Source organism: Ursus arctos, unplaced genomic scaffold (assembly GCF_023065955.2).
Source record: "Ursus arctos isolate Adak ecotype North America unplaced genomic scaffold, UrsArc2.0 scaffold_26, whole genome shotgun sequence".
Classification (NCBI taxonomy): Eukaryota; Metazoa; Chordata; class Mammalia; order Carnivora; family Ursidae; genus Ursus; species Ursus arctos.
Window position 1 is genome coordinate 10746005 of NW_026622941.1, and position 12298 is coordinate 10758302.

At 37.8% G+C, this 12298-nt stretch overlaps 1 protein-coding gene across 1 annotated transcript; it reads right to left on the reverse strand.

Annotated features, from left to right (window-relative positions):
* Positions 1 to 333: 333 nt before the first annotated feature.
* Positions 334 to 12266, reverse strand: LOC113257889 (killer cell lectin-like receptor 3). The gene is made up of 7 exons (XM_048216565.2): positions 12152 to 12266; positions 10440 to 10529; positions 9346 to 9531; positions 7514 to 7656; positions 5731 to 5837; positions 2625 to 2783; positions 334 to 621 (listed from the first exon to the last, which is right to left on the reverse strand). The coding sequence occupies exons 1-7, from the start codon at positions 12264 to 12266 to the stop codon at positions 468 to 470; spliced, it is 954 nt and encodes a 317-aa protein (XP_048072522.2). The 3' UTR covers positions 334 to 467.
* Between the last annotated feature and the right edge of the window lie 32 nt (positions 12267 to 12298).

The window sequence follows — 12298 nt, forward strand, 5'->3', positions numbered from 1 at the left end:
AAGAGAATATCTACATAAAAGTCTCAAAAGATACAGAAAATTCATATAACAAAATTCAATTTCCATCCATGGTAAAAGTTTCAATCAACAGGAAGAGAAGGGAACTTCCTAAACATGATAAAGAGGATCTCCTAAAACCTGCAGCACACCTCACATATAAGTGGGAAACTAAATACCTTTTTTTTTTTAAAACATGGGAAACAGGACAAGCATGACTCCTATCACCATTGTCTTCAACATTGTACCAGGTGTCCTAAGCAGTAGAATAAAGCAAGAAGAAAAAAGGAAGGGAAGGAAGAAGTAAACTTTTCTATATTCCTTTTTTTAAAAGACTTTATTTATTTATTTATTTATTTATTTATTTATTTGAGAACACTTACAATTCCATAAGAAAACAGACAAACCCAGTTAAAAAAAAAAAATTGAGCAGGGGTGCCTGGGTGGCTCAGTTGGTTAAGCATCTGCCCTCAGCTCAGGTCAGGATCCCGGGGTCCTGGGGTCCTGGGATCCTGGGGTCCTGGGGCTCTGGGATCAAGCCCTGTGTTGGACTCTCTGCTCAGTGAGGAGCCTGCTTCTGCCACTCCCCCTGCTTGTGCTTTCTTGCTCTTTCTCTCTCTCTCTCTGTCAAATAAATAAAATGTTTTTTAAAAATTATATAAAATAGAAATTTAAAAAGACTGAATGGATATTTCAATGGGCAAAAAACGGAACAGACACTTCTCAAAAGAAGATAAACAAATGACCAATAAACACATGAGAAGATGCTGAACATTAGTACTTTTCAGGAAAATGCAAACCAAAGAAACAATGAGATACCATTACACACATACCATAATGGCTAAGTTTCAAGCCATGGACAATATCAAGTACTGGCAATGATATGGAGCAACTGAAACTCCCATATGTTGCTACCAGGAATGCAAAATGTTGCAACCACACTGGAAAATAAACTAGAAGCTTCTTATCAGATTAAACATGCTCTTACCTTAGGACTCAATGATCAAATTCTTAGGTATTTAACAAACAGAAAGAAATGAAAACACCTGTCCACACAGAAACTTGCACAGAAGTATTCATGACAGGTTTTTTCATAATAGCCAAAAAGAGGAAAGACACCAAATGTCCATAGGTGAATGAACCAATTGTGGTATATCAGTGCAATGGGACACCACCAGCAACAAAGGAATGAACTACTGATACACGAAAGAACACGGATTAACATCAAAAACATGCTGAGTGAAAGAAGTCAGATACAAAAGAGTACATGATTATGAAATTCTAGAAGAGGCAAAACTAATTCATAGTGACGGAAAGTGTACCACTGGTTGTCTGAGACCAGGTGGGTAGTGAGGGGGAAGAAAGGAGCTTTTGCAGGCAATAGAAATGTTCTGTATCTTGACCTGATGGGGTTTAAGAAATGTACACATTTGCTAAAAACCCATTGACATCAAATTAAAATGGGTGCATTTTATTGCATGAATGAATAACTAAATAGAGTTGATTTTTAAAATGTCAACGTCAAGGGGTGCCTGGATGGCTCGGTCCATTAAATGACCAACTCTTCATTTCACCTCAGAGTCCTGAGATGGACCCCGGGTAGGGTTCCACACTCAGCATGGAGTCTGCTTGAGATTCCCTCCCTCTGCCCTTCCCACCGCTCACACTTTTTCTCTCTAAATAAATAAGTAACATCTTATAAAGTAAAATAAAACAAAAAGTCAAGGTCAAAAAGACAAAGAAACCTGAGGATTTCTCCGAGATTAAAGGAGACTAAAGAGACTTCACAACTAAATGGATCACATGATCCTGCACTTGCAGGAAAAATACCTATAATGACATTATCAGGACAGTTGACAAAATTTGAACATGGGTTATAGATGAAATCACAGTACTCTTATCAATGCTAAATTTCCTGATTTTGATAATATTACTAAGGTTATACAAGACAAAATACTTGTTCTTATAAAATATTTAGATAAAGGGACCTGAGGTCCCTAATTTATTATCAAATGGAACAGCAAGGGAGTAGGGAAGAGAGAGAGAGAACTGTAAAGCACAGAAGGAACAAAATATTAACACATGGTAATGATGTACAAAGGTTATATGAGAGTTATATGAAACTATTGTTTCAACTATTGAGGAACTATGAAGTTATAGTAAAGTAAAACCATTTTAACGAGAGGTGATTATCTAGATGGGGGAGGGGAGGAAAAATAACGATTTTTTAGTTCTTAATTGTGCCATCTCTAAAACCTGGAGGCTATTGAAATGGTTTATCCAATTTATCCTATTAATAAGGAAAAGACCCAGGCTATTAATAAGGAAAAGACCAGGCTATCAGAGCTATCTAATTGGTTGTATGGATGGTTCAGGGAAAGACAAAGGGAATTTCTCAGGGCCATTAAAGAGAGGGGAAACTGCTCTCCAAAACAAAGGGAGGCACTCTTCCTCAAGAAGACAGATGACATCTGATCTCTTAAATCATAGTCCAAAAGAACATTTCCTTCCTTTTCCCACTTATGTCTGTTTCCGCAGGAAACTAAGTCCTACTAGCAAAAACATTAGTTTGTAAGTATTCACAAATTATCACAGGAACAAAAAAACAGTGACAGGATCCATTTCACCTTTTTTTCTTGTATCTATCAAAGTGGGCAGAGAAAACATCATCAATTCTCCCCTCACAGATACAATGGTAGGTCTTAGAGCACTCGATAGGTGTTGTTCTTGTTGAGGTTAAAAATGCACATTGTCCTCTTCCAGAAGAACTCATGAATGTATAGTTACTGCAGAATAGAAAACACACATGGTCAACTGTTTAGGGATGTCAGCGTGGCTCAGTCAGTTAAGCATCGGCCTTTGGCTCAGGTCATGATCCCAGGGTCCCGGGATCGAGCACCAAGTCGGGTTCCCTGCTCAGTGGAGAGCCTGCTTCTCCCCCCCTCTCTCTCTCTCTCACTCTCGCTCTCACTCTTGCTCTATCTCATAAATAAAATCTTTAAAAAAATTAAAACCTTCTTGAATAAATTTATAACCTGGAAAGAAGCAAATTCATCCTCAGGCTGAGGTTAAGAAAAGGTGGGTACCCAAGATGGTAAGTGAAAGACTGAAGTCTTTTTCTCCCTTAATTGACACAGTAAATTAAATATGAATTCCACTGAAGTTTCTATATGGAAGACAGCCTACAAAGAGTTGAGGCCCTTAAGACATCTTCAATGAAAATGACCCTTGAGGAGTCTTGAACCTTGAACTTAAAGCAGAAGAAAAAATGAATAATCCCACCTAAGAATCCAAAATTACCAACTATCCCTCATGCAATCTATATTTGCTACATTATTTAAATATCCAAATCTCCTACAGAAAATAAATAAATAAATAGGAAAATAAATGAAACTAAGTAGTTTGGGAGGCATGAGCAGAGAGCATGAGATGTGTTCAATATGTACAGATGAGGAAGTCAGTAGCCTTGGAGACGTGTCAGGTATAGATACTGTAAGTACAGCATGCCCAACATAGGATAGGAAGAAAGAACCAAGTAGCACTACATGTCTCACTCAAAATATACATTATGCACATAGACACTTACATCCATGAGGTCTTAAATTCACCTCCTACTGGCTGACACTCATACTGACCCTCTAACAAACACAAATAAAATCCATAGCTGCTCCTCAGGTTCACTGAAAAGCTGCAGCTGTCCCCGGGCTTACACGCTCCCGCATCTCCCCACTAGAGAAACTGTGTATGCTGGCCATAGAGCCTTCTGTTTGTTGGGCCCCCTTACTCAAAACTCAACTGATGCCCTAGAAACCACACCACTATCAGGAAAGGGGATGCAGAAGAGTCAGGCCATCTGAAGACTATGTAACCCAGGATTCCGGTGATCCTTTCACCCACCTGCACCTTATCCTGAGTGTGATAACTGATCCTATCCCATCCCAAGGTAACAAGCTATCCCATTTCTTTCCCCTTGCATTGGGCTACTTGGTCCAAGTTGCTTTAATTTGGCCCGTGAGCATTTCTGTTCTGTGCCTCTGAGGCGTTTGCCTGGATGTGTACTCACAGGCTGTGACTGCATCAAGGTAAGTTCCTGCATGACATCTCTTGTAAGTTTGCAGCCACCTTCATCTCAGCCCTCAACTAATCTCCACAGCAGCTCAAAAAGAAAAAAAAATCACTATACACTACAAAGAAAATGAAACCATGAACAAAAGCCAGCAGAAACTACACAGCACACCCACAAAACTTCAAATATTAGAATTATCAGATGCCGAATATACAATAAGAATGTTTGATGTCTTTGGAGAAATAAAAGACAGCTTGAAATTGTGAGTAACTAGGAAGATTTTAAAAGTTAAACCAGAATACCTAGAAAAAAAAAGGATAAAAGTTAACATTTTTAAAAAATCATTGAACACTTTAACGGAAGTGCAAACACAAGAGTTCACAAAATACTGCACTTCAAAATAAAACTATGGGGATGCCTGGATGGCTCAGTTGGAAAAGCATGTGATTCTTGATCTCAGGTCATGAGTTTGAGCCCCACATTGGGTGTAGAGATTAGTTAAACAAAGAAACAAACAACAAACCCAAAAAAGCCTACAGTGAAGGCATATGTATGTATGCCTGTGTGTGTATACTCACTTATATTTGTACTTCTAAATAACATAAACTAATAATATACAGATTGTTTGATGGTGTTATGTCCTGATAAACCCAACACAAATTGAAAATACCATAAGTCAACAATGCATGAAATACGCCCACCCTACTAGTTTAGCCTAGTGGACCTTAAATAGGATCAGCACACTTAGACAAAATCATCTAACACAAAGCCCGTCTTATAACAACGTGTTGAGCATCTCATGGGATTTACTGAATACTACACCGAAAGTGAAAACCAGAATGGTCATATGGGTAGAGGATGGTTGCAAGTGTACTGGGTTGTTGACGCTTGGGACCACATGTCTCACTGGGAGCTCCAGCTGCCACCACCCAGAGTCACAGCAGAAGATCATACTGCACAACACCAGCCCAGGGAAAGATCAAATTAAAAATCCAAAGTACAGGGGCGCCTGGGTGGCACAGCGGTTGGGCGTCTGCCTTCGGCTCAGGGCGTGATCCCGGAGTTATGGGATCGAGCCCCACATCAGGCTCTTCTGCTGTGAGCCTGCTTCTTCCTCTCCCACTCCCCCTGCTTGTGTTCCCTCTCTCGCTGGCTGTCTCTATCTCTGTTGAATAAATAAATAAAATCTTTAAAAAAAAAAAAAAATCCAAAGTACAGTTTCTACTGAATGGATGTTGATTTCACACCAATGCGGAGTAGAGAAATTGTAACTCAAACCGTTGTCAGTCAGGGACCACCTATAAAGTTTCAAATGAACTTGGGGATCCTCCAAATAAACTTAACTTGTGATTGTGGGAGGGATACCATAGCTCAGTCAGGATGGTCCAATCCCTTCATATCACTTTATGATTTGGGTTTATTTGGTGTGCCTCATAATGCATACTTACGGGCATGTGCTTAGCTTCACATTTTGTTCATAATCTGTATGACATTTCTCTTCCTTTTTAATTATACTCCCTAAAATATATTCTTCATCATTCTACTTATTCTTACCAATGACGTCTGTGTGAAAACCATATGACATAAGAGAAGATTCTTATTAGATACAATCCTCCCAACCCCAACACTAATCAATGTTGGAGCTTGACTGCATTCCAGAGACTTACATCCCAAAAGGTGGGCCAGTGTCAATCCATTTCCATTTTTGTTCTCTATCATCATACGATAACCCAATCCAGTAGTTATTGCTATAAGTTCGGGATTGAATAAAGGCCTGTAAGGAAACAAAAGATATGTGACTAGCCCCATCTGTTAGATGCATGAACAGGAGGAAGGTGAAGGTCCCAGCTATTTCTATGGACACCACTCAGCTACGCATCACACCATCCTTCATTTCTACTTCCTATAAAACCCTCCCTCCCCTCCATCCTCATGCTTTTATTGTCCAAAGTAAGTTTTTCCTCAAAGATTATGTACTAATCTGTATGGTGACTAACACAATACTATAAAAAATCATTTAAAAATAAATAAATAAATAAATAAATAAATAAATAAATAAATAAAAAAGATTATGTACTATTGTTAAAAATGCCTCCCACTCTCATGGATTATTTAAAACATGAAAACACTTTAAATCTAAATATCTAACATTAGACTTGTTAAGTAAGGTCTATCACCATGAAACTACTCAAAATTATGCCCAGAAAAATATTTAATGGTGTGGAAGGGGATCATTACTTATTATTAAATGAAAAAAGGAATCTTCACAAAAAAATTATTACACTAACAACTACATGTGGGAAGTTGTGCCTCATTAGAGAAAGGCTTGCAGACGTTTAGTAGTTGGAAGGGGTGAATGGTAAAAAGGCAGTATTTGGAAATATTTACTAGGTCAAAAAATGAAATACACCAAAGAGACATTTTATATATTCTGTGATTAAATGGCTGAATATATTTTAAAATATAGGTTTAAATTAAGTGAGTTTTACTGCAACAAACAAACATTACTTCATGACTTGATATCATAAATTCTTTTATGTTGTGACTTGACACATCTATTAGATTTGCATATAAATGTATTGCTTTCCTAAGGGCTACAGAGAGGTTTTAGGCTGATCTTTCAAAATATTTCCCTGTCAAAAACATTTTGTGCATGGATAGTTTTTCCTAGTAATAAACTTGAAAGATAATTTTGAAATTGCTGTCACTTCATTTTCCCTTTTCACAATTCCTTCTGAAAGATAGACATCACTATACAATATATGAGAATATTGATCAAGAAAAGTTACCCGTGGCTGCCATGAAAATCACCATGAGGCTAATTTGTAAAACTGTTATCACTTTTATATTCCTCATTATTATCTCCTTTCTGCAGATGGAAAAACTGAGATCCAGAAGGCAAGTATTCACCCGAGGTCACCCAGGTAACAGGTGGCAGAACTGGGTTTGCCTGATCGCAGGCAATCTGGATCCTGGATTCCTAATAGCACCCACTGCATTAGGTTCCTCCAGGTTCTTAGGTGCCACCTTGCAAGGATAAATAGCCACTGCTTCCAGGCTGCAAATACCAAAGGGTTAAGGGCTCCATCGAAGGAGAGGCATGCTGCTCAGTGAGCTGTTCTCCTGCACACACCTTACAAAAGGAAATGAATGCAAAGACCCAAACTGAATCTTCAAGGGGGTTTCCATCTTGGAAATAATAATGGTCATCATGATAAATAATACATAGTGAATGCTTAGAAAGTAGCAAGATCATATATGCCTATTAGTAGGCAGGGTTTTCCAGAACCCTTACCTTTCTTACCTACACAATTTTTGCTCACATGACAGACACAACACAGAGAATAACTGAAGGTCCCTCTTTCTGGCCTCCCCCTTCCTCAATGTCTTGGGTCCAAGCATGAGAGACATAGTTAGGAAAATAAAAGTGAATGAAACAGTCCACGATACCAGTTCATCTTCATCATTTATCTTCAAAAGAGATGAATTATAACTTTGGCAAGTCTGTTTACATCCCTTCCAGTTTTGACTTTCAGGAATAAAATAATAATACTTTATTCCACGATAGGACAGGCGGTTTTCACAGAGTTTGCCTACAACGTATAAAGTGAAACATTATCTGGTATTCTGTTAAACAGAGCAATATACTTATCAGCCCCCCAAAATTAAATAAAATCTTAATGGCTATCAATAATGACAATATTAGGTTCATCAAGATTCTGGAATGCCAAGAGATATATTTCTTATGCTCATTGCAGCATTATTCACAACAGCCAGGATATGGAAACAACCCAAGTGTCCATCGATGGATGAATGGATCAAGACAATGTGGTATATACCTACAATAGAATACTATTCCTCCTTAAAAAGAAGGAAATCCTGTCATATGTACCAGCATGGATTAACCTTGGGGGTATTATACTAGGTGAAATAAGCCAATCACAAGAGGACAAATACTGGGAGATTCCACTTATATGAGACATAAAAAATAGTCAAACTCAGGGAAACATAAAGTGGAAGGTAGTTACCAGTGACTGGGGGAGGGGGAAATGAGGAGATTTTGTTCACTGGGGATGTAGCTTCAGGTATGCAAGATGACTAACTTCTACAGATCTGCTGTACAACATACTGCCTGTGGTTAACAATACTGAATTGTGCGCTTAAAAACTTGTTAAAAGGGTAGATTTCATGTTAAGTGTTCTTCACATCCCCTCCCCTAAAACAAAAGACATGGGAAAACTTTGGGAGGTAATGGATATGTCTATTATTCTAATTGGGGATGATTTTACAGATTATTTGCTTATGTCCAAACTTGTCAAAAATATACATTAAATATGCCCAATATTTCACATATTCATAATACCTAAATAAAGCTGTTTTTTAAATAATAAAGTAAATTTTTAAAAAGATTCTGGAATGCCTTTTAAATAAAAGAAACATGATTCTTTGGAAATTTTCTTTTCCTCATATATTTCATAATGCACCAATTTTTTAAAATACTATTGATTCTTTAATAACACAGAAGATAAATTCCTGCTACCATATCTAAATGATATTAAGTATGAAAATCTTTTTGCAAACCCCAAATCCTAAACAAATATTTAATACTAATGGATTAACCAGGTCAATTTGTTCCATCATTTGCATAACAGATTTTATTGTATGAGATTTAATATTCTTATCTCTTCGGTGTTTTAAGGGTATTACCACACAGAGTCATACAAACATCAACACCTCAGCAAACCTGGCAGAAGTACTACAGAGAGTGTATAGACCAAATATCTGAGGTCAAGGCAGAATGGAAACATACCCACAATTACCTTTACGAGAGCATCCAAATAAAAGGCCTTGGGTCCATTTAGCCTAAGTATAGTTTTACTAATAGCCTCCATTTTTTGTGTCACCCACAAAGTGGAGTGTCTAATTTACCCCCGGGTCCAAAATGATCCACATTTTCAGGGAAGCCAACATACTATTTCACCTTCTAGGAGCAGTACCAATGCAGGAACTGCCACTGAGTTTGGGGAGATAGAGAACTCTATTGATCCCAACACGACTTCCGGGGTCTCAGTCTCACATTTGACTCAGGCAAACCCAAACACTCATGTTACATCTCAGAGGTACAAATGGAAAGTTGTGTAGTAACCTAGACCACTAGCACACGTCATAAGCCTGCCTATTCGGCCTCAAGGCTTCTGGAAGGGGAAGAAATAACAGCAAATCATGCAATCATTCATGCAAGATGCCCTTCATACCTTCATTTTCTCTCTGATATGTCCTACCTGAAAACAGTAAATCCTGTTCCTTTTTCTGCTGAAGTGATTCATTTTTCAGGATGTTATATTCTAAAGTCTTATTTATCAAAAGTCGCTCCTTTAAGTAGCTGTCATTTTGCAAAATGTGGTGCTCTCGAGTCAGGTTTCCTATCTCTTCCCTCTGCTGATGGTTTTCTTGAATATACTGAGAAACTAAAATTAACAGCATAGATATAATACAAAAGTACTCACAATGCCTGAATGTTAAAATTTAAGACAAAAGAAAAAGTCTCACTTTGACAACCAACCATTTCATTACTTTAAATGGCTAATGTGACATTTAGAAAGTAACACCTCAATAAACTGACCATACAAATGGAAACATCAGACTTCCTGCTATTAGCAACTTCCACATAGAATAAATACAATCAGATATCTGAATAAAATTATGATGGTAACACCCTACCATTCAGTTCAGTCTTTTTAACAGCACATAATTTTAAATAGGTACTAGAGTAAAAACGAGTCAACACTTAGCAACATATCTTCTGATTATGAAAAGCTGCACTAAGAAACATGAGGTAACAGCATCATTGTTATTGGAGTACCTGGAATACCCACAGGAGAAAAGAGAGGAAGACATAAATATGTACATTTATCTGGGTGCCACAAGGTAGTGATTTTCTCTAAAGATGTCAAGAAATGCAAATAAAAGATAAAAGTTGAAATTGAGATCATCTAATGTTCATGTATAAAATCAATATTTTTACGAAACTGTATTTTCATTACATGCTTGGAAAAAATCGAGAGAAAGTCATAATTTCTTTTGACAATTGTTTCTCGAAGAATGTGTATCTAAATTCACAATGATTAAACTCAGAAGGCATGATATGACTAGGTCCTGTATCTGAAGGAATGCTACCATGTATTGTACAGAACAGGACAGCTCATTAAACTGCAGAGGCATCGGAATAGGTGAGTAAAATGAAACTGACACTGTGACATGTCTGGGACATTCCCTGACAATGGCCAGGGAACAGTTAATGGAGCGCAGTTAGTATCCGTGCAACTAGCAGTCACTGCTGTTACTCAGACTTGAAGCATGTATTTTAATTACTCACTCTTTGTCCCCAGTAGGGCGACTGTCACCAATAATAGTAAACACAGGATCCCAAGAGTCACTGAAATGAGATGCCAGGGCACTGAAAACCCTTTAAATAGAAAAGAAAGATAATCATCAGGGGCAGAGCCTTGCCCACTACGAACCTTAACCTGGGATACCATTTGAAACAAAGAGACAATCTTCTCTAAAAATTTTAGAGAAATCTATCATACAAATTGATTTATATTTGGAACCTAGTAATTACAGTTTTAAAGTCTCAGATTTCTGATGCCATACACCCATTGTAGAAAACCTACACACGAGAACAGTCCTCCAGGATTTTAAAAGCACTTCCCCTAGAGATGGCACAGGTGGCGTAACGTATAGAGTTGTCCAAGCGCTATGCTCTACACCTGAAACTCACGTACACTGTGTGTCAACTATAAGTCAACGAAAAAATTCAACCAAGTTTAAGAAAAAAGCACTGATGGCAATAGACATAATACACATTTATAAGAACCCACACTGACAGGTATACTCCTTCCTGGGATCTCAACTAACCATGAAGAGGAAGGAAAAAGCAGTCATTATTCTTGAGGAATTGGTAGCCAACAGTGGATATTATGAGGCTGGAAATGTGATTGGGGTCCATCCTTAAAAGAGTCTAGAAATCAACGGTCCTTTCTTTTTCATCAATCCTATTTTTCCCTAGACAATATTACATTTATCTTCCTACTTTTGAGGTCCTGGGTCTGAAAATTTTATCTCTGTCACTAAATTAAGACAGTAAAAGTTATTCTCAATTTAGAGTTTGTGACAATATTTGAAGGTAGAGAGCAGGAACAGAAAAGAGAACAGAAGCGGTGCCTTGGTGGCTCAGTTGGTTAAGCTTCTGCCTTCCACTCAGGTCATGATCTCAGGGTTCTGGAATGGAGCCCCAAGTGGGCTCCCTACTCAGCGGGAAGTCTGCTGCTTCTCCATCTCTCCTCCTGCCACTCCCCCTGCTTGTGTGCTCTTTCTCTGTTAAATAAAAAAATACTAAAGACAATACCAGTAAGTGAACGCTCCTTTTGAATAAATCCCTGTTTCTTCTTTGCCAATTAAGGATTGGTAATTATTGAGACACCTGAGTGGCTCAGTCAGTTAAGCATCTGCTTTCGCCTCAGGATATGATCCCAGGATCCTGGGATCGAGTTCTGCATCAGGCCCCTTGCTCAATGGGGAGCCTGCTTCTCCCTCTTCCTGCCGCTCACCCTACTTCTCTCTCTTTCTCTTTCTGACAAATAAATAAGTAAAATCTTTAAAAGAAAGCCTTTAAAATAAAAAGGGAAAAAAAGGATTGGTAAATATTTAAGACACCGAAAAAATTTTTTTCTAAACAAAAACATCGTTTCTAACAAATATTTCATTTCTCAAACATTCTATAACACCTTTATTTCTTTGAGAAATGCAATGTTTTCTTGAAACTCTAATCTGTCCTTCACTTTTTAAAGCCCTCACAAATTCCTTTTGACCACTTTGAATAAAAACATTTTATTAGCATTGCAAATTTAAAACAATTCATTAATGTCTCCATTCTCTCAATTTCAAAAAAAAAAAAAAAAAAGACTTGTTCTGCTACTCTACACCATTATGGTTTCCTTTACCATTTGAGAACCTGAAGGACAGGCAGGAATCTTTTTTCAAATGTCAAAGTTTGGCAATCCGTAAGAGATGCTTAAGACATATTACCTGTGTCATCAGTTTTCCCAGGCCTTTGAGTCCCACCTGGCCTCAATCTATTTGGTGACTCTGAAGGAGACCGAAGAAATCTCAGGGTGGAATAAATCACTTGCTCACTGCTCATCTCTACAGTAAGAAGGGAACTATGTTTTGCAT

Excerpts from the sequence above, each read along its gene's own strand:
- LOC113257889 (XM_048216565.2), bottom strand. The coding sequence starts at position 12,266 with ATGAGCAGTGAGCAAGTGATTTATTCCACCCTGAGATTTCTTCGGTCT. Across the intron at positions 10,530-12,151 it reads TGGGAAAACTGATGACACAG|GGTTTTCAGTGCCCTGGCAT; the intron begins GTAATATGTCTT and ends TTCTATTTAAAG. Across the intron at positions 2,784-5,730 it reads ACTGGCCCACCTTTTGGGAT|TAACTATACATTCATGAGTT; the intron begins GTAAGTCTCTGG and ends TCTATTCTGCAG.